General features: G+C 45.3%; 2 protein-coding genes across 29 annotated transcripts in view; one reads left to right on the forward strand and one right to left on the reverse strand.

Annotated features, from left to right (window-relative positions):
• The window catches only part of LOC107314671 (uncharacterized), a 47,933-nt gene that overhangs the window by 16,518 nt on the left and 3,681 nt on the right, over positions 1 to 27,734 (reverse strand). For 22 of the 27 annotated variants that reach the window (XR_014947088.1, XR_014947089.1, XR_014947085.1 and 19 more), the window contains 2 exons: positions 24,303 to 24,367; positions 14,445 to 14,570 (listed from right to left, as the gene is read on the reverse strand). Coding sequence is in view for 5 of the 27 variants with exons in the window: in XM_085550209.1 (XP_085406335.1) it covers positions 14,445 to 14,570; positions 24,303 to 24,367 (191 nt within the window). In the remaining 22 variants the exon portion in view is untranslated. Of the gene's footprint in view, positions 1 to 1,002; positions 1,295 to 11,316; positions 11,848 to 14,444; positions 14,571 to 24,081; positions 24,219 to 24,302; positions 24,368 to 27,734 lie in introns of those variants that run through there. The other 5 variants (XR_014947095.1, XM_085550212.1, XM_032444985.2 and 2 more) reach the window with 5 other exon arrangements.
• On the forward strand, positions 981 to 27,484 carry LOC107314670 (ferritin light chain-like). Of its 2 annotated transcripts, none has more exons than XM_085550206.1 (3): positions 981 to 1,122; positions 25,569 to 25,715; positions 25,996 to 27,484. In XM_085550206.1, exons 1-3 carry the CDS (start codon positions 1,117 to 1,119, stop codon positions 26,500 to 26,502), a joined length of 660 nt encoding a protein of 219 aa, XP_085406332.1. In that variant the 5' UTR covers positions 981 to 1,116; the 3' UTR covers positions 26,503 to 27,484. The 2 variants fall into 2 exon arrangements, with proteins under 2 accessions (XP_085406332.1, XP_015719629.1); XM_015864143.3 differs by lacking the exon at positions 981 to 1,122 and adding an exon at positions 23,967 to 24,154.

Raw genomic sequence — 27,734 nt, forward strand, 5'->3', positions numbered from 1 at the left:
CATTATTTCATGGCAGGACTCCTCTTCAAAGAAACATCTCCTGCCAGTTACAAAACTAGCAAAATACTGATCCTGTGCTGCAAAACACTTCCAATAGCAGAGCTAAAGGTTGCGATATTCAATATGGTAGTCTATGACACTTTATCAGAAACAGGTGATAGCTGGAACTAAAACTGGTAATGCTATCTTGACTAGACAAAAACACTCAAAATGTTTAAGAAATCCTACTATTGCTCCCCATTGCAGGGAGAGGGAGGCATCCCTGCCCACAGCACCAGGCGCTGCAGCTGCAGCAGGCTGAGGGGCTCAGCTGTCCCCAGGCAGGCAGCTCCCACCATGGCTCTTGGAAGCAGCCACAACAAACCACATGGCAGAAAGCAGTTTTCACCTGCAATCTGATTTACACACATATCAAACCTTCCCTCTCCTGCATCCAGGCCAGGCACTGCTTAATCAGCAAAATCCAATTACAGAAAGTCTTCAACTAGCTAGAAAAAGCAGGCAATGGCCATAAATCCCACATACAACAGTGAGCTGATGTGGGTCATGAGAGACCCACAAAGCAGCAGGGGACTTCCCAGATGTCACAACAGCCCTAATTCAGAGGAAAATTTTATTGAGGGATGAGCAGTATAAAAACCGCATAGCAGATGGGGCCACACATGGACAGAAGTCATAGGAACAGCAGATCACAACCTCCAATGGGTCTGCTGCTGGTGCTATGTGAAGTAAGTGGGTTGCACTGATGACACAACAGGCTTGAATAGGGAATCCCAGACAGAATTGATGAGGAGGTGATGAGTGCTGAAGAGGCTCCTCTATAAAATAAACTGCTAGAGAATGAGAAGAAACATGCCCTGTTCACTGATTAGTCCTCTTGCATTGTGGGAAAGCACTGGAGGTGGAAGGCTGCTCTATGGAGATCTACACAATTTGTTGCAGAAGCTACTAAAGGAAATGGTAAATCAAGCCAAGTTGCAGAAATGAAAGCCATTCATTCACCTGAGTGACTGGAAGGGATGGAGCCCCCATTTAAGGGCTGACTGCCACTGGGGAGGATTGCTTTCTGAAGATCCCTCCTTTGTAGAGTCTTCCATCGTGAGCCTGAATCTCCAAATGTGGGTGAGCATTCCTTCTCTGTTTCTTTCCACTTCTCCGTGATATTCTTTCTAACTGTAACAGCTGGTCAAAGAGATCATGGAGTCTCCTGTTATTTTTATGATTTTTGGTTATTGGTATTCCACATCATGCAGTGCACTGGGACTTAAAGAGTTAATGTTCCAGTTTCAGGCACCTGTATGGAAGAGAAGAACAACTCCATTCCCCAGAAGAGTGTTGGCTGTTTTGTTATCATTCTTGCTCAGGGGGAGCACATGTAAGGCCTCAGTAGGTCACCCGATGTCCCTCTTTGGGATCATCAGGCTCTCTGCTGCTCACCCCAGCCACATGCCATTAGTGTAAGGCTGTCAGCTTTTTTGGACACTCTTTGTCATTATATTTCATTTATTAGCTCCAATTCTAATTATACCATATTATAGTGTGTTATCTTGCATTCTGATATCTTGTTGAGCAAATTAATTTGTTTCTCCTCAAATCATTGCTGCTGTTTTTAATTATTTCGGGGTCCTGTTTCCCCTTTCCAGAGGTGCAGATCTGTGGATCCCTCTGCCCCACTGGTCACAAAACCGGGCTGAACCAGCCTGCAAACCATCAACACCTCCTCCAGAGATACTCAAAATCTGCCTAGTTTCCTGTGCAACCTATTTAGGGAACCTGTAGGGAAACTACTTCAGCAGTGGGATGGACTAAATGATTTGCTGAGGTCTCTTCCAACCCCTACAGCTCTGTGACTCTGAAAACTGAGGGGGGTTGGGCAGGAGGCAGCTGCTGCTTGTGGCTTGGCTGGGCATCAATCAGCAAGCAATTGCTTTATGTTTTGCTTGTTTTGTATGTATAATTATTATTACCATTACTGTTATTTATCTCTTCCCTTTCCATCTTAGTAAAGGTTCTGTCTTAACCTATGAGTTCTACTACCTTCCCTTCCTCTGCTCCTTCCCCCTCTATTCTCTCCCTCATCTCGCTGACAGATGAGAATGGGAGGGGGAGTGAGCAAAGTGCTGTGTGGTGTTCAGCTGCTGCCAGGTTAAACCACAACACTAGTGCTGAATTATTCTCACATTTCTGCCAGTGAAGGAGAAACAAGGGGATGGAGGGGCTGCTCACTTGGTGACTTTGCTCACTGCCTGCTTCCATGCTGCAGTGACATCCTAAGCAGTACCAAAGCTTTAGCAGACTTTTTGGAAGTTGCAAGAGACCTCACAACACCCCCGTGCAACTAAGAAAAGTCTATTGGCTCATGCCACCCACCACTGAAACAGACACCTCTGCACTGGAACGAAGCAGCTGTATGACACCATGCAGCAATACTTCACAGCATTTTAGGGTAGACTGCAATTAACCTTTGGCTGAATCTCCTTCACCCCAAGCCACAAAAAAGTGTTTGTTCTGTTTTCTTCTCTGCCCCACCTCCGCAGTCTCACAGCTCTGGTGTTCTCATTAGCTGGCTGCCCAGGTTGCATTCCAGATTCTGGCACTGGGAAATAACAGTCCTCAAATGAATGAGCTGTTTATTCAGATACTAGTTTTGGTTCTTTGTGACTGACCCAGAGCAGAGGCAGCTGATTCCGATGAAATCAAAGGAAAGCTGTACAGCACTGTGTATGTTTTCTAAGAGTCAAAACACTGAAGGCAAGGTTTGAGTCTTCAAGTTGAAGGCATTAGCTTAGGGCAATACCTTCTCTCAAGCCTGAAATGAGCCACTGCTTCTGCTCAAGGAACGCATCTGTTCATGACAATGAAAACTCAGCAATTGAAACTCCCACAAAAGCTTCATCCCCAGGCCCTCACCTACCCAGAGCATAGTTTCCCAGGATTCAGATCTGTCTGGTACATTTTGAAAACCCAGAAATTCCAGAGACAGGTATCTATTAGGCTTTGAAGTCCAAATGAGCATCTTATGCAGCACAGGAAAAGGTCAAGTGCCTTTGAGAAAGTGAGGAGGGAAGGAAGCAATGAGTTCAAGTGGGTCTGACCCACCAGGTCGGCTTCCTTCCAGTTCAGTCTAAGCATGTATCTCCAGCTTCACCTGGCCCACAGCCAGGGGATCAGCTCATCTTATGTTAAGACTGCCACCTAAGACAGGCCTGGCAAATCCTGACATGAAAAACCAGTACCACCATAGCTCACTTTGGTCAACTGAGCTCACAGACAATCCCCATGCTGTGCCAGATCAGCCCAGTCCTTCCCAAAGCTCTACACTCCTGCACAGACAGGGACAGTGTTGTCCTAAAAGCAGCAAATAAAGCTCCACAGTTTTCACCAATTAATGACTTGCAAGCCATGAAATCCAACTGGTTCCCAGTCAGCATCAAGGAGTGGCACTAAGTGGCCTTAGAGGGTCACTTCACACCAAGAAAAGATGACGTAAGGACAGCTTCAAGTGATGCATTCATGAGAACACACTTGGACACCCTCACTTTGGTGCAAGCCACTCTTTGTGTTGGGCCTCACAGGAGAAACGAAGGCAGGAAGAGCCCAGGCAGGGCAGTGTGCTGCTGGGGGGCCTGTGGGAGGAGGCACCAGAATGCATTCCAGGAGACTGAGCACCCAGGATCATGTTCACAGTTTAGGAAACAGTTTCACTTCAGCCCCCGCAAACTTACCTTGGCAGAACACAGTTTGCACATAACAGCCATGTTTCTACTGTGAGTAATGCCGTACCCCCAGTTAACACAGAGTTGCTGGTGGAACAAACATCTCGTTATCAAGTGCATAAGGTATAGGATGGCAGAGGGGATGAATCAAACCATGTTAGTATTATGATACTGATGAAAACATATGAAGTTCAGAGTGACACGATCCTTCTGCCCATGGAATTCCATCATTTCATGCATCTTCTTTCAGATGGAAATCCCAATTGTACACCTCCCCACCTTTTCCAGTAAGCCAGAAGCAATGCTCATATTTCTCAGGCTGAAATAATGCACACAGGGCAGCTTGGTGGGAAGCATCTTTATCAGAGCAATCTGCACGAACCCCATGGCTGCCCACAGTTCCGATAAGGGGGAAAGGGGAGGTAGCTCTACACTTAAGAGACAGTATGCGTTGCTTTAAACTATCTCACCTCCTGCTTCACCAAATCTATTGCATACACTCAAAGCTAACTGCACTGGGCTCTATAGCAGAGGCTGGAGACCCACTGTGAGCACAACAAGCATCTATTGCCTGCTAATGCCCGCAGGGAAAGGAAGAGCACACCTGGACAACCAACATGGGAAACACTGCTCACACCCATCCTAACAGGCAGCTCAGGCAGAAATTAGAAAGCTGTATTTAATGATCTGTAGCTAAATAAATTTCATTTGTTTATTCTTCATCTCACCTCCTAACTCAACCAGTTACAGACTACAGCACATAGAGAGGAAAAGTTAAGAGACATCTCCATGTCCTGGAAATGCACCAGGATTGCAAATCTCCACCTGCAGTCCTTGCTTCCGTCCCATGGGAAGGCAGCAGCTATAGCAAGGAACCTGGGCTGACCACAGTAAAATCACCTCCAGCACAGGCATGCTATAGCCAGCTCAGATGCTCCAGACACAGGGTTTGGGAAGAACTAAGATTTAGCCACGTAAGCCATGATTTGGTGGGCGGGGGCAGAGAAGTACATTCACATTGGTAAGGAGCTGAAATTCAGATGAAGAAGTGCCTGCTTTGCTAATAAATGCCCATTTCATGTTTGTTTTATAACTGCTTTTTAAATGCCTGAATCCAGAGCCAGTGACAGATTGCTTTGCCACAGCAAGATATTAACAGTCAAGTCACAGCACATCTTGGGCCATAGAACATGTTGGGCTGTTCTCTGCACACAGAAGGAGAAATAATGCACCAAGCAGAACAGTATCTAAATTCATACAGCTCACAGCTTCACACATTCTCACAGAATCAGCACATCACATGCATTAAAGGGGGATGAATACATTCACCATATCTTTGGCTGCATTATTGCCATGCTTATTAGTACTAATGGCATTCATAGGCAACCCTTGTCTCCCATCTTTTCCATAGGGTAATACTTGGAGCTGTATTATTATTTATTCCATAGGCAGATGCTTCCATAGAAGTAGTGTGAACTTGTCCCTTTGAAAACCCACTGAGAGGGGCAGTTCCAGATGTGGGCAAACATCATTTCTGCTGTTTGAATAGGAGGGAAGCAAAGCAAGGAGAAACACATTCAGTCCAGCATTACTTGACAAGGCTTGAAACAAGAGAACAGGTATAAAGACATTAACTCAGAACTTTCATATAAGGCGCTCTGACAGGCACTTGGAGGACCTCCCAATCTCCCCTTCCTTCTTGCCTGCCCCAAGAGGGGCAGCTGCAGGCACAAGGCAGGAGTGCGGAAAGAAACTCTTAGCCCTCCAGACAGTACTGTCTCCGGAGCTGATGTTATGGCCAAGCAGAGTGGCCCATAAAGCAGCCTCTTCCCGTCTGTCATCGTTCCTGCTTGATTGTGCCGGGCTTAGCTCGGCGCGCAGCACGCTCCACTCGCAGCACATGGCAGCAGGCAGGCTGGCACGCCGCCCACCCCCAGCACCACGCAGGCAGGATGGCGCCGCCCGTACTTAAACCAATAGTTACTGTTTTACATCATCGAGGGCCCGCAGATTATGTTCTAAATCCATGAAGTAACAGCAGATCAGCGTGCATTTCACTAATGCCGCGCTAGGAAATAATGCATGAGGGGGGAAGGGATTAGTGCACAGCACATGGGGCTGTAGTTGGCATTAGCTGGAGAACAGTGTACAGCATGCAACAGCCTGCACATCCCAGGCTCCACTGGGCAGCCAACAGTGCTCCAACAAGTACACATGGAGGAAGGCCACACAAGCACGATGCTGTTGTGTTGTTCCTGCTTTGCCCTCTCTAAAGTCTTCGAAGAAAATTTTGTCTGGATGTAGCTCTGGGCAGCCTGGTCTGGTGGTTAGTGACCCTGCACATAGAAGGGGGTTGGAGTTGGATGATCGTTGTGGTTCCTTTTCAACCCATTCTATGATTCTATGGTGAATTATACCCTCAGGTTGAGATGTACAACTGACCCTTCTGGTAGCTTCAGGTTCATGCAAGGAGCATTTTCCAAGCAGGGGTTTGATAACAGAAGTCTGTCTGGGACAGTGAGACCTGCTGACCTCAAGGTCAAGTTCAATCTGAAGCACTCTGATTAAATAAGCTATTGTGAATGTGTGCAGCAACTCCTCAGCATTTACTTCAATGTGTGCCCAGCAGCAGTGAGACATGGCCACGAACACCAAGATCAAGTGGGAGGGCAGACTGCTCCCCTGGCAGGAGACACCAACAACAAAACAGCTTTTCATTGCAGTTCTAAAACTCACTGAACTCACCTCAACCCAAGCACCGTGGGGCAGAAGCCCTCCCTGGCTTTGCAAGAGCTTCCCTGCATCTTTGGGATTTCTCCCCTTTAGCAAGGACTACTTCTAATTTACAATACAGAAACAAAATGTACTTTGGAAGACACCTTTATCACAGTTAGCACCACCACCCCATGCAGTGCCATTGTTGGCCTCTCTGCACTCTGCTAATGGCATTCTTGTATTACTTCTCTCTCAGTGTTTCCATCCATAGCTGGACACTAAGTGCATCTAAACCAGTTGTGTGCTGGAGATACACATTGCCTTACTATCACAACGTTTTCCTCAAAAATTTGGTAGGGAGATGTGTGCTGCTTTGCAGTATGATCCATTTCAACTGTGTTCCAGCAAGGCAGGTAATCCTACACTTCTTGGTTTTATAAGAATCCAGACAATCTGAATTAATAGCATTAGCACAGCACTTGCCATAAACATGGAACAGTTGCTTTATTGCACTTGTCAAATGCATTCTTCTCTTTGGTCACAGCTATGGTCAAACCAAGAATTTAACAAAAAATTAACAAGTAATTCACAATAAAAAGGAATTCAGAAAGTTGCAAAAACAGGGAGCTATGGAAAGCATTGAATTCCTACCCTTTCCAACCAGTTTTCACTCTTACTTCAGCATGTTTCTGACCAGCTTCATCCCCTGCCCAACACCACTCCACTTTGCACATCCGTTTAGGGGACACTACTTAAGGGGAGCTTATAAAGAGGAAGGAGCTAAGACAAGGGGAAGTGTCTTTAAACTAAAGGAGGGGAGGAATTAGGTGAGAAGTCAGACAGAAACTCTTTACTCAGAGAGTGGTGAGGCCCTGGTACAGGCTGCCTAGTGTAGTTGTGAATGCCACATCCCTGGAGATGCTCAAGGCCAGGCTGGATAGGGCCATGGGCAGCCTAAGCTGGTGGGGGGCAGCCCTACCCACTGCAGGCTTGGGGCTGAGTGGGCTGTCAGGTCCTCCCTACCAGCCCAAGACATTCTGTGATTATCAGTTTCACAGTACTCAAACTGAGCTAGAAGCAATCTCATGTTTGCTGTAGTAGAGGTTAACAGCTTGGCAGATCCATGGTAAAACAAACACCTGACCATTTTGATGTGGTATAGAGTTGTGTTTTCTGCCACTGCTATCTGCTTTTCCTGCAGTGACCCCTGAACCCCAGCAGCACCAGCTGTGCCTGACTCAGGACACCCCAGTGTGCCTCAGCCCCAGGCAGGCACAGAAGTGCCAGTGAGGGGAAGAAGCTCAGTCTGGGGACCCGGTGTCCTCACCCCAGCAGGTGCTCAGTGCTGTCATGTTCTCAGTCCATGTCAGAGCTGACTGTTGTTAGTAATCTGTAAGTGCAATGCTGACCCACAAGAGCCCCCAGTGGGTTGGTTTTAGCATCACAATTGCTCCCTTCACAGGCTTACTTTCTCCCAGCAGTGTAACAGGAAGCCTTGAAAACAAGGTGCTGGGATCAGAATAGAAGATACCAAAGCACGTGCTCTTGAACAGAAGAGAAAGTAACCTATAAAAGCTAAGGATGTCAACCATAAAATAATATGTTTCTGTCAAGCCTTCATACAAGAATAATCCTCAACTAGTCCCTGGCAGAGCACAAAGCTCACAGCACAGCCAAACATCTCAGGCTCATTACAGCGAGACTGTCTGACACTTAGCACCCAGCGTTCATCAGTCACAGCTCTGTGAGTAGCCCCACAGCCCGGCGGTCCACCAAGAGTCCTAAGCATAAGTTACTTGAGAGCACCAGGGCACCCCAGCTGCAAGCACTGGGTCCTGATCCAAGAAAGCACTCAAGCACATGCTTAACTTTAAGCACACAAATATGCTCCCAGACACAAAAAAAGCCCACTTAGTGAAAATTCAGCAACTGCAGAAATACTTTATCAGCTTCTCCATTGAGCATCTTATAGGATTACAGGATTCCTGACTGGAAGAAGGAAAACAAAGAGTAGGATTGCTACCCTGGACTTTAGGAGAGCCAACAAGGGGGAATGGACAGAAACTGAAGCATAGGAAGTTCTGCACAAATGTACATAAGAACTTCTTTATGGTGAGGGTGATGGAGCACTGGAACAGGCTGCCCAGGGGGGTTATAGAGCCTCCTTCCCTGGAGATATTGAAGACCTGCCTAGATGCCTACCTGTGCGACATGGTGTAGGGAAACTGCTTTGGCAGGGGGGTTGAACTCAATGAATTCTGGAGGTCTCTTCCAACCCTTACAATTCTGTGATTACACCCATCAAGTGATGCTCAGAGAGGGAACTCCCCGTGAACCAAAGCAACACCCAGGTGGGATCACTGGGGGCTGGGTCAGGCTCCTAACACCCGGGAGCACTGGCAGAAAGCCTGGAGAGGGGTGAAAGCAGCCCAGAACTCATCTCCAAGTATCCACCATGTCCACATTTGACTATTTCATATCAAAAGGAACACGACCTAGCATGAGCTGTTTCCCTCCCACAGGTGCCTGGTAGGGACAGACATCAAGAGCTCTTCCTTCCCCCTACTTAACAGCTCTTGAATTTGTGTGGCCCCTTGGTGGCAGCGTACTGTTTGTTCCCCTTGTAGCCCTGCTTTAAAGCAGGACATGTTTGTGTAAGGCTCTGATGGCGAGCGCAGGCTCGGCACAGTAGGGCACCGGGGGAGCTGTCAGGGTGGAATGCCCGGCCCTGATTGACGAGCACACTGTAGTTACTCAGGTGGAGCCCAGGACCAGGCAGCCAGCACTGCTGCATGGATCAGATGTGCTCTGAGTTCACAGATCAGCCTGTTGTGCAGCTCATCCCCACTGGGCTGTGGCAGGGGAACTTGCCCTCCATTCTTAAAGTGAAAAGCAGTCTGAAGGAGAGAAGCCACCCTCCTCCTTAAATATGAGGGACCAAGATCCTATGTCATCCTTATGGACATTGTTCTACAGCTTGATGACAGCACGTGTGCAGATTCAGAGCCAGGGACGGCTGTGCTCAGCCACAAGCTTGACTTGTTCCATCATTCTTTAGACTCCATTCACACACAGTTTCTAGTTACTCTGTCCAACAACTTACAAAGATTCTGCAGCCAGCCCCATTCCCAGCCTTGAGCCAGACCCTCCTGTGCAGGCTCCCTTCACTGAGAGCTGAAGATGTGAAGAGTTCCCCTCATTTCCTTCATAGTGTGAACAGTTTTGCAGCTTGTTCACAGCTGAAGGCTTGCACCTTCAATTAGGAGAAACTCGACACCACACTTCATCTAAGAGCCCAGGCCAAATTAACATGCCTGCTACAAAGCCACAGGAGAGCATGCTCTGTGAGGAGGGGCAGAAAATTTCTTCTCCTTTCTCATACAAAAGCTCCTGAAATTAATTTAAATGAAGCCATTTAAGGAACACTTGACTCTGAGAAAAGGGCACAGGACTCCAAAACCAGCTCACTTAGGTAAGGTTTATGCTACTGTTCTCCCAGATTAAGTCAGTAGTCCATCTCTACGTAGCAAGCACACAAATGAACGCTTATTAAGTCCTTGTTATTCCTGTTGTAATAACAGACCCACAAGTACCATCCTCTGGGAGGAAAAAAAGAAACAAAAAACCAACACAAACCAACAGGAACCCCCTACATTAGGGGCAACACACAGTTCAGGTCAACATGCAGAGCCCCATCCAGCAACAAATTAAAGCAGCAGTCCCCGAGACCATAACGACTTTGTACCCACTAGAAAAACCCCACACCCACCAGTCACCGCTTTAAGAGAATGTAGCTTTCAGACACTGATCTTCAACCAGCTTCCTTCCACCAGAGCCAGGCTTACTCTGTCCTGCTAGGGAGGTTGCTGTGCCCCCTTACTGCAGCCATCAAGCCCAAGTGCCTGCAGCACTTCTGGCTTCTGGGGGCTTATTCTGCTTTTGTTTGGTCCCCAGAGATACTAACTGCCAATGGAAAGGCTGGTCTGCAACTGAGATCTTGTAAATGTTATTTACCAACAGAGTACAAGAGTAATCAAATGCTAAGAGGTCAATGAGTAAGAGAGTCTCTTGAAATGCAGAATTACAAAGTTTTTTTCTCTCAGCTGCTCTTCAAAAGAGCCGTGTTTGGAGTGAGGTAATTTTTTACTATACATTTTTATGATTATCTGAAAAGTTTGGGCTACTGGAAAGTACAATGAGGTATGTTAATTAACTACCATTAAAGTGAATCCACCTCCTCTCTGGGTTCCTGCTCCAAATCCTAGCATGCCCTGAGAAATACTTTTCTCAAGCTTCCAGCTGGAAACTCCCTTGCTCCAACTTGGCTGGGTTCATTCCCTCTCCCTCTGTACGAGCCCAGCCCTTACCTCCTGTGTACCCCCAGCAAGTGGCTGTAGGCAGTGGTAGACAAGATGTCTGCTCTGCCTTCTCTTCTCCAGGCTGAACAGGCCCAGCTCTGGGTGTTGCGTGTGCCCCAGCCCCCCTGCACAATGGTAGCCTGTTCCAGTACAACCATGTCTGTCTTGCACCAGGAAGACCACGATGCTTCAGCTGCCATCTCTCAGGGGCTGTGTGAAAGGTTATAACTGCTCTTCTTCAGCTGCTGCTTCTGCTGGTTTGGTGCAGGATGATGCAGTAAGGATTAGATAACTGACTATAGACTACTTGTATAGTGAACTCTGAAAAAGTGCCCATAGAAGTTGTCCATACAAGTCACTGTTTGGGTGTAAAGCTTGGTACTTGGTAGCACATGCAGATTACATGGATTTTTTCCATTTAATTCTAATAATTTGTTGGTGTGCAAAAGTAAAAATGGAATTGCGTTCCTAAACCTGAGGTTCTTGTGCTCAAATATTCATCACTCTTTTAGAAAAGACCTGCAGGCAATGATGTGTTTTGTTTTTTATCCTAGTACCAAAGAGAATACAATAGACTTTGTGGCACGTCAGACTGCGGTTGGCATCACAATGTTCTTGAACCATCAGGCCTTTCACCACTGGACAAACTCACTGTATTATTCCTGTTCTTCCTTTATGTATTCCTGTATGAGAAGTACAGTTGCAATCTTCTCCATGATGCTGATCCTCAGATGGTAAATAAGGACAAACATCCAAGTGAAAACTGTAACATAAAATCTAGGTTGAATGGGTTTCACGGGAGCTTGATATAAAATGATGTGAACCAGAATTAGGGGACTGCTTCCTTTCTGAGTACAGAATAATTCAAGCTGTCATAGTCCAACCTCCTGCTCAAATCATGGCCAGCATCAAAGTCAAAACCAAGAGGGGCTGCCTCTCAGTGTCCACACTTTAGAGAGCCACAGTCTTTTTGAAGTAGCTTTTTCAATTCCAGTGCCATCAACTCCTCCATAGCCCTGCATTGCCATGTGAAATACCTGCTTCTTTTGAGGTATCAACTGGAAATAATGCAGACAACATATGTCAGTTTACCATTTAAGTTTTTCTTAAGAAAAATCACTGGTACACAAATGACTCCTTCAGAATCTCATGATCTGAGTTAGCGCTGTGAGGGCTTCAGTAAGAAAATACATACGCAGCATTTGAAATCTATAGTGACAAATCTGTTCTGCAAAAACTAAACAGGAGCAAGAAACACCCCACCCTGATGGTGTCTATTAGATGGAGGCAGCCAGATCTTTCCCTAGCCCTAGCATACTTCAGCATTTACAAGTGTGGAGCAGCCTGATGAGCTGGTGCCTCTGTAGAACTCACGGCTTCTTTGAGCATTCTGCTCACAGTGACCAGAGGGTGCTTGCATGGTATGAAGCAGGGCTCTGTAAGCCTAGCTGACAGTCCTGCTTTGATTCCAGGCTATGCAAAGAAAATAAAAGCTTCCTTTTTGTTTTCATCAACTGACATGCTTTTAGCTCCTTTCAGATTTGTCATAATAACAATACACTTAAGGAATAATCTAACATTGGATTCAACCTGTGTTTGGTACAGACTGCTAAAAATGCCTTTCTCAATTTGATATCCTACACTGATGTATTGCACCTTTACATATCTGTTTCATTCCCTTATGGTGGATGTAATTGAAAGGTATTACACAAAGTAATAGCTAGCCCCAAGTGAGTGAGCTAAGCCTACAAATCTGGATGTATAATGAATATGATGTAGTCAGAGATCATTAATTGTTCCACATTCAACATCATTCTGCCATTAAAATGTTCCTTCTCCTTCCTCTCAAGGGCTTTTCTTTTTCACTCCATACCATTTCTGTCTTCTTCCCATTGGTGTCCAAAACTCTGAGGCACTCTTAAATAACACAGGCTTCTCCCCTGAGCCTAATGACACAATTCCCATGCACATTTATCTGAATTTCCAGCTTTATTTCCTTCCAAAGGTCTTTAGTCTTGAAGATCTGAGTAACACAAGTCATCTGTGCCTTCTGAACGTGGCTCTGTAGCACTATCTGCTCTCCTCCTGTGCCAGAGGAGCAATGACTAGGCACGGAGCAGATCCTCAGACGCTCACAGTCTGTTGGAGCAGTGGCTGAGGTGCACCCGCAGAGAGGCTGGCAGCTGGCACTGTCTGTCTCCCAGCAGCAGAGCATTAATAACCACTGACAAAATGCTATACAGTTCCAGCATGATGTCAGTGGTGTTAACCTCTGTCAATCCTGTACCAGTGCTGGTGAATGACTGTTTTTCGTTGTTTTTCTTTAAAATATACCTTTGAAATATTCCATGTTGAACAAAATAGTAGAACAACTCTATTTTTCTGTTTCTCTGTTTTTGAAAGCGAACCATCAGTGATCCATACTGACTGTATTGAACAGTAGCTGAATTAATCCCATGTATGTATGACTTTTTATTGAGCTTTAAAAACCAACCAACCCAAGCCAACTTCTATGTATCACACACAATTGTTAGCACCTTTTGGGAGGTACTGGTAATTTTCCACCTATCTGAAAGAATCTGAGGGATTTTTGGGAACTTGCAGTGTAGGAACACATTACTCTGAACTGGTGTATTCCAGTAAATCTGTTACTGCTTTTAGGAATATGAAATATAAATGGCTTTTGTTTTTGTTTTTTTTTTTCTCAGCTCCAACTAGAGAACACAAAGAAAATTATTTTTAAATGGCCTAACTAGAAAGCCCCTTCTACAGTCTTACAGTACTTTGGTATTGCTTGCTTCCCAGCTCAAAAAAGAAAAATGCCATCACTATAAACAGATGAGAGAAAGCCTATAGGGAGAGACACTACTGTTTATTACAGTAGCAAAGAATACCAGAAGAAAACAGTTTTCCACGTATGTAATCAGATCTGTATTCTTAGTCCACTAGTAGGAACACCCCTGTTGAATTTCACTGTGATGATACGGGGTCAGTATGCCTTCAGATTATTTGGAAGGTAAGGATTTTTAAAGAAAGATAGGATTTTTTTAATTATTTTTTTTAATATATACTTGCAGATTAATTAGTCCTATTTTCATTTATCATGTACTTCCTTATTTACTGGCAAACTTCAAGCTAGCTACAGAATCACAGATGTACCCAGTCAAGTGCAGTTACATCTTTCTACCTCCTACAATGCTTTAAGATGTCAGCTTTACCATAGGGGAATCTTTGGTTCTAGAAAACTGGGTAAGTCCGTAAGATAAAATGTCTGGCATTGCAAACTACTCCTGCCCATCTCTGTGCCTACACTTGTGCCAGTAGCTGTCACATTTAGTATATGCAGGGAGTGGAAGCACAAGATCAGATGGAATGTGAATGCTCTGCACTCCCAACTACAACATGCAATGCAGTTATTTCTCCTGTTTGGGTTTAACCTAATTTTCTTAAAACAATAAAAGCTCAACCTCTCCAAAAAACCAAAGTGGTTGATGTGGCATAGACTTTCCACTGAAAATTGGAAGAGGATGGAAGAGGATTTGCCACCTTTAGTTCCTGTGTGTAGAGCAACTGGTCCCAGTGGAATCAAAGCAAGAATAAACCCAAAGAATATTGTTATCACACATGAAGTCTTCTGTGCCAGCTCTGTACTTACTTCCATCACAAGGAGCATTTGCAGGGTGAGCCAAAAGCACAGCACAGGCTCTGCAGTCATGTGGGAGCAGGTGACAAGAGGGAAAGGATGCAACATTTCCAACTCTTCAGACCTGTTGTGGACCTCCTGAAAAAAGATATACCTTGGGTTAAATCAGCTCTTAGGGACACCCAGCACCAGGCAGTAAACAAGCCAGCAGCACCTCAGTTATGAGAGGTAAATCGCATAACTTTTGCATCCATGTAGAAATGGCAGAAGACTGATTTGTTTAATCCCTTGCCCTTTCTAACTGAAGACAGCAAGAGACAGTGATGGGTGAAGTTCATCTGAATGCACCAGCGCCGCCTTCCTTCTTTGGCAGAGAAAAGGAGGAGCAGAGTCTACATGTCCACCCCTCCCCAAATCACAGCAGGCGGTTGAAGCAGGGGGGAGATGGGGTTTTCTGCAAAGCCTGTGCCTTTGAGGCAGCAGAAGGGCAGAGCTCAATTTTACGACTGCTGGCCCCAACACAATTTACCATTTACAAACTAATCCTCCTCCCTTCGAGAGCACAAGGCCTGCTAAAGCTCTCATGTCCACTTCTCTGATTCTTCATTGTCCACACTGATAGAGAGAAGCCCAAGACCTAATCGGTGTGTAATTCAATCGCTGTCCAGGCTGTGTCACAGCACAATGCTCTGCTTGTAGAGCCACGGGTTAACTCAGCCAGCTACTGTTATGCACCACAGCAGGTGTGAAGAATGTCCCTCAGCCTAACTGTGTGTTGCCACCCTGTCAGGGTCCATTTCTGATACTACTTTCACTCACCACTTAATGATTGTTTTTCTTACTGGCAGCAAACTAATTGTCAGCTGTATGGTAAAAGGGCACTTACAGTATTTTTGATCTGGAATTGCAAATTCCTCAACAGCATAATATGGGCCTCATGTGATGTCAAACACTCTGTCTTCCTGATGCCCAAAATGTAGAGGGCTGCTAAAAATCTTTTTCCTTCCTTCATCTTAATCCAGCAATTAATAAGTTAGGACACCTAAAATGCTTCACTCTGTTGTCTCTCACACCAGGCTTTCCAACACACCCTTTTGGTAATGGCTCAGATCTGCAAAGCTAATTCCATTTAAATCAGCGTTAGGAAGGTGCTCCAAAAAATTCTATCCATGTGTAAGTGGTTAACAGTCTCTGGAAAGTGAGATTATATGTACTGCCATATTTAAATGCAGATATCTGGCTGCTCTGAGAGTGGCATTCAGTGTGGGTTTTTTTAGTGGGGAGTTTTTTTTTTCATATTTACCACACTAAAAGGAGTAGAAAGTAGCACTTCCACTTTGCTGAGTTCATACCACAGTGCAAGAAAGCTGGGGAAGAGGAGTACAGCATTAAGCATTTCTTTCATGTAGAGAGAGCCAGCTTCTGATATTTCTCTAAGCTTCTCATTTTAATGTGGAAGCAATACAAACAGGAGGAATACCGAACGGAAGAACTACACTGGGAAAGAAACCGTACAGGTCTGTGTCAGGACAAGCAATTTTTAGTTCAAAAGAACAAACAACTGAAGTCAGCTGGATAATTTAACTAATCCAAGTAGTAAGTGAAACAAAATGACAGTAATTTCCCTGCTGCCACACAGAGGATCTCAAATCAATGTATCAGACTATCTGAAGTTTTACTATGTAATTCCATATGAGCATTACAGTTAACAAGTTTACCCAGTCCTGTGAAGGGATGAAATATTTTGTCACTCTTTCAAATCCTGGCATGGCAGAAAGGGGCTGTTGAACTTCTTACCATGGCTGCAGAAAAAGCCATAATATTATATATATATATGTATTGTTATACTATTCAAACTGTGAATTGGCCCATCTGTACTTACAGTGTTCAACAAGTCTTGCTCAGTGCTGAAGCCAAGCTGCTCATTTCACCCATACTTGTCTAGTGCCATCACTGAGGGCTGACTTCCAAACTTGGGCGGACAACAGTTTACATGGCAGAGGCCACGAGACATTCTTGCATCCTGAATCAGGATTTAGCAATGCCATATGCCAAGCCTCAGAAGCATGCACAGTATTTGTAAATGAGCACCTGCGGAAATCCCATTTCCTGACAAAGAGAGGCCTCAAATATTTATGTTTTTCTCCTGGGCTTGCGCCACACTGTAATGAAAAATGAAATATGGAGGTTCGCTGAGAGCTTGCTTGAGCAATTAGCAAAGGCATGAAGAATGAGAAGCCTGGCTGATGGGATCTGACTGAAACCATATGCAATGTAGAAAAAAGAAACCTTCATCCCTGCCCTGCTCCCTTCTCTCTAGCCCTCCCTGGGTTACCACTGCTCTATCATTGGTGTTACCTGTCTATACTCCCTCCTCAAACTCTGGCTGCTGACTTCCAGCCTTCCCTAACTCTGAACGCCCGTGTCTCCTCACCCTCCACTGATCTGGCACAGTCCCTTGCACTCCCGTGGCTGCATCTTAACCCATTTCCCTCTGCTTTTGTCATCTTCCCTTGCTGCTGGTTTCAGCTGTTGCACGTCACAGATATCACCCTGCACACTGCTCTGCGCCTATCTCACCTCTGCCTGGCAGCTCTTTAAAGCTTTGAACCAGTGGCTGAAAACACTGAGTAACTGTTAGATGCCAGCAGCCCTCTGAATGTCTCACACAAGGCCACGTAACTGACAAGGGAGATTCAGCATCTTACAGATCCAGCATTTGTCAGGGTCCTGCTGGTATTCTATAGGTCTCAGCCTCATTTTGGGAACAAGCATCCATCACTGGGTCATGTGGGCATGTTGCATGCAAAATACCAGCCACTGTTTCCCATTTCCACCATGCTATGCTGGAATACTGTCCCCTTGCTAAATGCTGGGTATAAGAAACCCAGCTCTGTGCCTTTCCCTTCCCTCCTGCTGACCAGCTCTTCCACTGGTAGTTCAGAGGACTCACCCCGCCTATTGGCCACAACAGCATGCATTCAAACAGCTGCTCAGGCTGGATGAAGCACCTGCTCTGGGTAACAGCAGCTGGAGTTCATTTTGGGTCCAAAGGGCCGAGGCCAAGTGGGCTGACCGCATGTGCACTAATCCAGTATCATCACCAGCTCCTCCAACAACAGGTGCCCCTTTGAAGAGAGAGGGAAAAACTATTTGGGGAGGAATCGGACCTTTATAAAGAACATTATGGGCCATGCCCTCAGCTGGTACATGCTCAGTTCAATCATGTACTCTCTTGAAGTTGTATGAGTAATGCCCATATACAACAGTGAAAGGTTTGGCCCACTCTGCCAGTTAGTGCTGCTTCTCTTCTCTGTTTAGTTTTCCTTGGAACTTCTCACCTATCTTTGCTGTGCACTGATCTTCCTTTAAAAAGGAAAATAAATCTTCCTGTCTCCTGCTTCAAAGCAGACAGCTACAAGTCAAAAGCTACACATGGCAAACTTCACTACCCTCCCTCTGCCCACGTACCATGGCCTTACTGCTGCCTCACAAGATGTGTCCCTCAGTCCTGTTTGCATCCCAGATTCTAGACCACAAGCATCCTTTCAAAGAAACATGGATGATCCCATTCTGGGACACATCAGACAAAACCTGAGCAAAAGTAGGCTTTCCAAAGTGCTTACAAAGCAGTGTTAGGGGAAAATATGACCTTGTTACAAGCTGCTCATATTCACCAGTCACAACTTCTCTAACACGTATTCTAACATGTATTTCCCTGAACTGTACCTCTTTTCATTTGTGACCTTCTGAGGTTTGATTAGTTTTTGAGTCACTTTCCACTTGGGACCATGTCCCGGATGGGTTATATTACAGAAAGAAGCAAAGCAGAGTCACTTCAAGGAGCAGAGCTGGTAGCCAGAATGGCACAGGCAGAAAAGAAACAGTCTAAAATCCATAACAGTCATTGACCTCACCACAAATACACACAAGTGTCAGTGCTACTGTGTTGGCTTTCACTTTTAAACAAGACTCAGAATTTTCCTTGACAAGCTCTGCAGTTCAGGATCATTGACACCATTTGCTTACCACGTTTACATCACAGCACAGGAACGGCCTGTGCTAGAAACATAGGCTCAGCTGCTGCGGACTCCTGGATTCCCTTTGAGGCTTTAACCACAGCTCCAAAGTTGGAAAATATCAAAGCATATCTAAATATACAAAAGAAGGCAATGCGGCCCAGTTATGCATCTGTTTTGTCCACACATATGTCTGAGGGAGCCGCACAGTGACCACACACTTAATGCAGTCTGATAGCGCTCAGTCACTGCCCTGCACAGCACAAGTAGTGAGACTCTCCCAGCATCCAAGAGACCCAGAGCTTTCCCTAAACCTTGAAATCCTCTCTGTGACGTGCTGTCACTGGGTACGTTTCACACAGACCAGCTGCACAGGATTTATGCAGCCCATTTTGGAGTATCAAAGCTAAGGTTTTTTGTCTTTGCCTCAGGCAGGTTCTTGGTATGTGGAATTTCAAGCAGAGAACAAACCATTCTGTGAGAGTGTTAAATGCTCAGCACAGTAATTTCTGAATTATACAAATGATAGCAATAGGATCTAGTGGTTTAAAAATCAAGAAGGAAAGCCCTTCACTGCATCACTGTAATCAATGCCACAGAGTCCTACAGACCAGAGTAACCTTCCAAGAACACCAGTTAATGCTGCTGGCTGCCTTAAGTGATACAAGCCAGATCCACTCTATGTTATACCTCATAATTATGAGGAAATCAGGCTAACGCCCAAATGAGCAGATCCTCTGCACAAAGATAATGAAATAAAAATCAATCTGTCTGAGCTGGCACAGAAGGGCTTGACACGAACAGACAACAATCTAACAGCTACCACTGTAAGAATCTTAAAATATATTAAAAATCCTTAAAATTAGGGAGAACATGATAGGGAAATGGATATCCTAACAATCTACACCTTCAATACCCTGGAGTTTAGCATAGTCTTTAAGGTCTGTGATGTTTGAAGAAAGTTATCCACTTTTGTTTTTTCTGACTCACCTCCATTAAAACATAAAATCATAGAGTCATAGAATGACTTGGGTTGGAAGGGATCTTAAAGATCATCTAGTTCCAATTCCCCTGCTGTGGACAGGGCTGCCCTCCACCAGCTCAGGCTTCCCAAGGCCCCATCCAGCCTGGCCTTGTACACCTCTAGTGATGGGGTATCCACAGCCTTTCCAGGCAGCCTGTACCAGGGCCTAACCATGCTGATCCTCCCCCTCTACCTGCTACCACCCTTCCACTGATGCAGCCCAAGATACAGTTGGCCTTCTGGGCTGCATGAGCACAGTGCTGGCCTCACACCCAGCTTTCTGTCCATCAAGACCCCCAAGTCTCTCTCCACAGGGCTGCTCTCATACACATCCATATGAATCCCAAATTTAAAACATTTACGAATGTACACTTTAAAGTTTCAAAAAAACTCAAAACATTGTAATTATTTTTTGCTCAGCTTCTTATAAACTTCGAAAGGGTTCTTCCTCAAATAAAAGCTGTGAATATAGCTCGCTCTCAACCTTCTGATGAATTCAAAACCTAAAACATTTGGAATCATTTCCCATTAACCTGCAAGATGTTGCACACCCCTCACCACAGCTGCAGCCTCGATGCCTTCCCTCTTTAGCCAAGCAGTAATGGGCATCAGTCAAACCATTCAACTCCTTGAAGTACCTGCATTTTGGTATGAACACTGATTGTCAGTGACACAGAGCAGCAAGACAATAAAGAGTTCCTGGACTTCCATCAGAAGATGCTGTTTACTACTGGCAAATACTACTGCAGCCTCAAACATTGTGAACAAGTACGGAGTGCATCTGCTCATGCTCATCTCAAAGATGTCTGATGCTCTTTCAAGGGCTGCTGAGCACAGAGCGCACCTACCAGAGTTCACACTGCCTGGAAGGCATTACCTGCAGCCACTGACTTCAGTGGCACAAACTGTACCAGAAAAGGGCAGTGCCTTTTCCAAAACGTCAAGTCTTATTTTCTCATTTGCCCGAAAACAAGCACAGATTCTTATTCATATTTGTGGAAAGGAAGGCAGAACAAGAAGGGCAAGGAATACAAACCGTGAGAGACTGCAGGCAGTTGGGATTGCACAGACCCCTTATGTAATGCATTGCCTGGGGCACACCACATGTTTTTAGAAATTCCTCAGAATCCCTTTATACTTGCTCCAGCTGTAAGACCCAGTAGCTCCAACCTCCAATAAGTGACTGGAATTACAATGTACCATGGACAGATCGCACTGACCAGCCTTTAAGTTTGCTGTCCAGTGCTTCTTTAAAATATAACTTGAAGTAACAATTGCAGTATCTCAGAGGAGTGACTGGGGATGAAACTTGGTGTAGGTAAATTGCCAAAATGTAACAATACTTTGGAAACAGACACATGTGCTCAAGAGAAAACGGAGCTATACCGCTGGTAGTCTCAATTTAGTGGTGTCTCAGTTTTACCAGAGAAGCTAGCATGAAGAAGCCTATGAGCATGCACAGTCACAGAGGCTCCAACACGGCCTGTGCTCAGCCTGCTAGACACAAGCTAAGGCTGCCTCATCTTCACTCCAAGCCACCTCAAGTGAACTCTTCTGCAGAAAGGGAAAAGACAGCATTAATTACAGAGAGCCTCATTTAGGTACTGCAAAGAGGAAGCAGCATGAATTAGGAAGCCCTTCTAGACCTGCTCTGATACACAAGGTTAAAGATAAGGACAGATTTTAATCAGCAAAGTTTCAAAGATTTCTCTAAATAACAAAGTAGTTTCAATTATCCAGAATTTGAAAGTTCTTTAAGGAAGAACTACACTGCAAAAGAAGAAAGAGGGATCAGCCAAAGTCTCATGCACCTCATCTGGCTTCTAGCACTGCAATAATTGATGGTTTACATATGCAAAAATATCAGTGAACAGAAGAAAACAGAGCTCTAACTCTAGAAAAGGAAAGCAATGGAAAACAAAGCTTTGGAGTATTTGAGGCAAGCTCCAGAAAAATTCACTTCAAAAATGAACTTCAAAATGAATCCAAGTATTTGCATACAGGATTTCAGTGTGATACCTGGCTTTAGTAAATGGAATACATAAATAGTAGACACTGCACAGTCACACAGTGATGTTCAGTATAAGAGCCCCCAAAACAGGCTCCTGTCTGCTCTGTTAGACATCAAGGACAAGACAGTCACTTCAGAGGAACTACATTCTAGCTTGTACTTTTGATAAGCTCTTATCTTGTATCGCTAAAGCATACTGATTTCACAGCACTGCAGCAAAGCAGGCCTTCCTGAGCACTTTATATTTGCTCAGAGACACAGAAAGAGAAAATATATCTCAGAATGACCACCTCAAAGCCACAGGGCTTCAATCATCCCAGGGCCACCCCACGTTTTGCTAATGACTGTAAGACTAGTTTTACGAAAGCCCAGATTTCAGGCTGCTTTTTAAACTCTATGAGTCATACAGAACAAAATTAGCAAAGAAATAACTCAGAAGTCTTGCTGGCTTTTCTTCCATGGAAAACGGGAAATAAAACAGAGTGGGATCAGACAAAACAGTGAAATGAAGCACCTGTTGAGCATAGCAAAGCATATGGATAAATGGGTAAAGTGACTTCACGTCCAATAGAAGAGATTGTGAATTCACGGGTGCTCATATGAATCATTCTCCATTTCCTGCCAGAGAGCTTAGGTTTCACTTAATTATGAAATAAAATCATGAATGGAGAAGGCTAATTTACAGGCATACATATCATACATTTATTTACAGCTCTTTCCTCATGTAGCCTTCAGTCTTTGTTACTGCTATTGATGGGCACTGAATGATCACATATGAAAAATATCTGGTAGCATTTGATAGATCACTTACAAAGCACACAGCTAGAAAGCAGCTAACAGATGGTGGCAGGACAGAAGCGACAGCCACAATTTTTGTTACCTGTGGTTACAGAACAGACAACGTGATCTCCAGATAACAAAACACAGCTTTAAATGTCAGAGAATCAAGGCAGAAAGAACACTGCAAGTGTTCAAGGCAGTGTTCCATCGCTTGGATCATTTTTGTTGCCCTCCTCAGGACACACTCTAAGAGGTCCACATCTCTCCTGTAATGAGGGCTCCACATCTGGACCTAGTATTCCAGTTGAAGTCTCACCAGCACAGAGTAGAGGGGCAGGATCACCTCCTTTGCCTTTCTGACTGCTCTCTTTTTGATGCAGCCCAGGATATGGTTGGCTTTCTGCACTGCAAGACCAAATTGATTGTTCATGTCCAGTTTGCTATCCATCAGTACCTCCATATCCAAAGCCAAGACCTTGCCCTTGGCTTTGCTGAACATGAGATTCACACCTGGGCCCACTGCTCAAGCCTGTCTAGGTCCTCTCTGAACAGCACCCATCCCTTAGGCATGTTTACTGAACCACAAAGTTGTGTTATCCTCTAACCTGCTGAGGGAGCACTCAATCCCACTGTCAGTGTCAGTGCTGAACAGTAACTGACTGAAGCTACTGGCCCTGAAGTCCCTTGGGCCACTGCTAAATGTGAGATCCGTACTGGGAACTCTGAAACAAAGCCACTGCTGAACTGTTAATACACTGTAAACGGGAGGGAGAGCAACTTTTCACATGGGCAGCAATAAGCAGTGGGAAAGAGTTTTAAACTAAAAGAGGGGAGGACTTAGGTGAGAAGTTAAGCAGAAACTCTTTATTCAGAGGGTGATGAGGTCCTGGCGTAGCTGCCCAGAGAAGATGCAGGTGCCCCATCCCTGGAGGGGCTCAAGGCCAGGCTGGACAGGGCCCTGGGCAGCTGATCTATGTGATGGGGAGCAGCACCGCACACAGCAGGGGTTGGGGCTGGGTAGGCTTTAAGATCCCCACCAACCTAAACCATTCTGTGTTTCTAAACATTGAAACATGCTAAGTTCCATTAAACAATGAGGGCAGAATACTGCAGAAGATGGAGGCGCCCAAGTGGAAATAAGCAGGTTTCTGCCAAGCAGCTCTCACACCCCCATTGCACCAGCTCTCCGGTGATGGGCAGTCAGATCCGATCACAATTACAGCGTGCAACAGGCTAACAGTGCTCAGGAACAGGTCAGTGGGGGAGCAGAGCGATCTGCTAAAATATCCCGCACAGAGCAGCACGCAGGGCTGAGCTGACTCAGCAGAAGGTCACTGAACAGAAAATTATCCCATCTGAAGGGCGTTGGGCCACATTTCCACTCCAGCGGCTTCTATGCGTTGAAGGCAAACACTCAAAGAGCAGCAGGCGGAGCTGCACCTACGGGACATGGCGGCTGGAGGAGCCCGGAGCCCGGAGCCCGACTTTGGCATTCACCGTAACACACGGAGCAGCGCTGCTAAAACACCTGACGTGACCCCGCCGCCAGCAGCAGGCGGAGCGGCCGAGGCCCGCCGGGCACTCAGGAAATGGAGGCGCCGCGGCTCCCTCCTCCCCCGGTCGGGCGGGAGGCGGGCGGAGCCGAGGTGCGGCCCAGGTGCCCGCCGCTATATCAGGCGTTGCGGCGGGGCGGTGCGGCTGCTCCATGGCGGCACCCGCCATGGCCGAGCCGCGCTCCAAGCGGCCTCGCGTCACGCTGCCCGCCTGCCCGGCCCACCGCCCGCTGCCCAACAGCCGCGTGAGGCAGAGCTTCCCGGCCGCCGTGGAGGAAGGCCTGTGCGGGGTGACCGGCGCCCTGCTGGAGCTCGCCTACAGCCTGCAGGCGCTGGTAAGGCCACGGGAGGGCCGGGCGGTGGGTGATGCTGGTGGCTCGTAGGGGCTTGGGGTGGGTGCTGCTCAGTTAGGAACGGATGGTGGGTAAATGAAACTTTAAAGCGTTAACATCCTAAAATTAATAATGTACATAAAGGATTTACCTTAGCAGTTAAGCATGCATGGTAACTTTCCCTCCGTGGCTGCAAAACATGGAATCTCAGCGCTTCTGTGAACGGCAAGGTGAAAGTAAGCACAGGAAAAGCATCATGCATGTATTGCAATGAATGTTGTTAATATGACATCCCAGCATGGCCCTGCTCTCGAGTGCTTTACTGTCATGCACAAGTTGGGGTGTCCCATTTGGTTATCGCAGCAATAAACACCGTCTCGCGTGCATAACTTTTCTGCAAATTCTTCTAAATAAAGAAGCAACACAGAGGAAGCATTGACTTCATGTTTACACAGAGCAACAGGTCAAAGTGAGCAGGACAGTAAGAAGCAGGAAAGCCTATGAAATTATACAAGTGCAGAACGGCTTAGTTGGAAGTAACCTCACAACCCCCTGCCAGCTCAGGCTGCCCAGGGCCCCATCCAGCCTGGCTCTGTGTGCCTCCAGGGTTGGGGCATACATTTGTCTTCTATCCTTCCTAGGCTATAAGTATACAGCAGAGCTCCAGTCCAGCGCACATCCCAGAGGCAAAAGCTATGCTGTGCTGCATATGTATGCTTAGGGGACTAGCAGATCACAAGGTTGTAGCTCCCTCAGCTCCACTGAGGCACCCTTCCTATGAAGAAAGGCTGAGGTGGAGGTTTTAAACTAAAAGAGGGGAAAATTAGGTTAGAAAGAAACTTAGAAAGTGGTGAGGGCCTGGCACAGGCTGCCCAGAGAAGCTGCAGGTGCCCCATCCCTGGAGGGGCTCAAGGCCAGGTTGGATGGGGCCCTGGGCAGCCTGAGCTGGTGGGGGGGTTGGAACTAGATGAAGATGCAAAATTGTGCATGTTGTCTTTTGCATTTGGCTCATCTTAATAGCTTTGAAAGCTCATTTTTCACCTATGTGTTTCCTCTTCTGGGACATGCCTTAAAAATTATTTGTATTCCAATTCTTTTTAACAAGAAAGAATAGCAGTACTGGAGAAAGACAATGGTACTATATCAGTACTACAGTTACCTCTCTAGAATCATAGAATCACCAAGGTTGGAAAAGACCTAAAAGATCATCCAGTCCAATCATTCACCTATTACCAATAGCTCCCACTAAACCATCTCTAATTAAAAGCCAGAAGGATTTATATGAAGATCTTCAAAGAGATCGTACTGGTAGATAAAGTTGCATTGGAGAAGCCTCCTGGACTGTGACAAAGCCCTGCTTCTAACAAATCTTAACATTCTGGGTGTTGTTTTGTTTTTGTTTGGTTTGGTTTTTTAGGGTGAATATTTTGATCAGTCACATGTGGCTCTACCAAATGTTTCAAAGTTCTTCCTGCATCAAGCTCTGGAAGAGAGAAAAGCCGCAGAGGCTTTGATGAAGTATCAGCAAGAAAGAGGGGGCCATTACTGTTCTAAAACCATCCAGGTATGTGGTAAGCAATGAGCTTTCAAGCATTTGCAATGAGCAGTAGTTACTCTAATTTCTTGCATTATGGTTTTGGTACTTCAGATCTCTGCATTCACTCCCTTAGATTTCCAGGTATAATTTTTAGGAGTTATAAAATCCTAAAAGAAATGCTCCAGACTGGGAGTTTTAAATCCTAATGTGATTTCTTTAGAGGAAGTTGCAGGAAAATTGTAAATGCGGTCAGATGAGCTGTTCTTCTGAATAAACTGAATAAATGTAATTCTGTCTTTGTTTCTAGAAACCAAACTGTGACTATGCTGTCGGTCTGATGAAAGCTCTGGAACTAGCTATGGTGCAGTGGAAAACTCTGACACGGTACTTTGAAGAGCTTTATGCCCTAAGCATTGAAAACGCAGACCCTCATAGCGCAAGCACTATCAAGAAACAGTTTATCGAACCCAAAATCCGGAAGATCAAGATGATGGGAGATCTCCTGACCAATGCTCGCAGGCTTGATTGTTCCCAAGATGGCAGAAATAGTCTTGGGGATTACTTTATGGACCGGTTGCAGAAAGAGTTCAGAACAAGTATAGAGCCAGATTCTAGTCAGCAGTGCAGCCCCTGTCCGCCTCTCCAGCAGTGTGCAGGAGCTTCAGAGGGTCTGAAGCGACCACAGAAAGAATTTTCCCAGCTTGGGAACAGCATAGGGCCAATATATGCAACCATACACTGCACTGCCACGTTGCCACAGTGTAATAATGATGGGATAGGAGCAAAAATGAAACAGGGGAGGGAGGTACTTTAATGCTGTGGCTCTTATCACTGTGGTCCAGCTCTGAAGGCAGACCTGTACAGAGGAGGCTGGCCTGGAGACTGGAATTTGGGAGACATGATGCTTTATCACTTCTCCCTCTTTACACTCTGTCCTTCATCCTCATGAGAGCCACAGCTCAAAATCCAGCCCATTCCATTGTGTTCTTTAAATGCCAGTAAGGCCGCTAGTTACCAAAGCTGACAGAATTCAATGCATTTTTATCTATGCAATTCTTCCTAGAAACAAAAAGCATCTAGGCCTCTTCTGTCTTAAACTATAGGATTAGCTTAAGCAAATTATTTTAGCAATATATACAACTTTTATTAAAAACAAAAAGAACTTAAATAAAAAGAAGCACATATATGGGAGAAAACCCAAAGATTTAGTTTTATAATATCAGATATTTTATATTAGAAATTTTATATCAGTATACTAATACAATGTAATGAATTTTTTAAAAGACTTGCTTTGAAACTAGGCATTATTTGCTTATTTCTATCATAGTAGCAGTTAAAATAAGTAGTCCAATTCATTCACTTACAACCCAGCTGTTTCTTTGTTTGTGTACTTCTCCAAGATGAAGGATGCAAACACTTCCTCAATGGCAGGAATAAGACCAATGCTCTTAGGCACGTGGTTTAGCTCTTATATTGTCCTGTGTGGAGTCAGGAGTTGGACTCAATGATCTTCGTGGGTCTTTACCAACCCTGGATATTCTGTGATTCTAAATTCCTTCCATTCACCTCCTACAGGAGTGCCTCTCTTTCTCTATACTGGCTACCAAGGATCACCTAGGAAGACCAGCTGGCTAGCTCAGCTGCCTGCAGCTAGGTTGTGCATTGGGTTTTACATGTTATATACCACATTTTTATGCAATTGGGGTTTGCTTCCTTGAAAGATTCTTACTTTTATGTAACATTACAGACAGTGTTTCTATAATGTTTGAAAATAAATTCAGTTCCATAGTAAAAAATGGTACTTTGCGTTTATGCTGTATTCCTCATTTTATATTACAAGCGTGACAGTACTTTCCAAGAGATTTTGTGTGCGTCTATGAAATGACACCAGTACTTAGCTGTGATCGAGAAAGTTGCACAGATGAATTTAAAGATGAAAGCAGTAGACCACAGAATGAAAATAAATGCCAGAAGACTGTATTAAGGTGACAAAGAAGCACAATAACACACTTTCAGTAAGTGCTTTGTGACTCCCTTACACCGCTG

The sequence above is a fragment of the Coturnix japonica genome, chromosome 5, assembly GCF_054131305.1.
Source record: "Coturnix japonica strain WE chromosome 5, WE-NBRP24, whole genome shotgun sequence".
Taxonomy (NCBI): Eukaryota; Metazoa; Chordata; class Aves; order Galliformes; family Phasianidae; genus Coturnix; species Coturnix japonica.

What these genes read in the sequence shown, in the direction of transcription:
- LOC107314670 (XM_015864143.3), top strand. Translation starts at nt 23,972, where the DNA reads ATGGCGGCACCCGCCATGGCCGAGCCGCGCTCCAAGCGGCCTCGCGTC. An exon ending in CCTACAGCCTGCAGGCGCTG is followed by an intron (nt 24,155 to 25,568) that starts GTAAGGCCACGG and finishes TTGGTTTTTTAG; the next exon opens with GGTGAATATTTTGATCAGTC. An exon ending in ACTGTTCTAAAACCATCCAG is followed by an intron (nt 25,716 to 25,995) that starts GTATGTGGTAAG and finishes CTTTGTTTCTAG; the next exon opens with AAACCAAACTGTGACTATGC.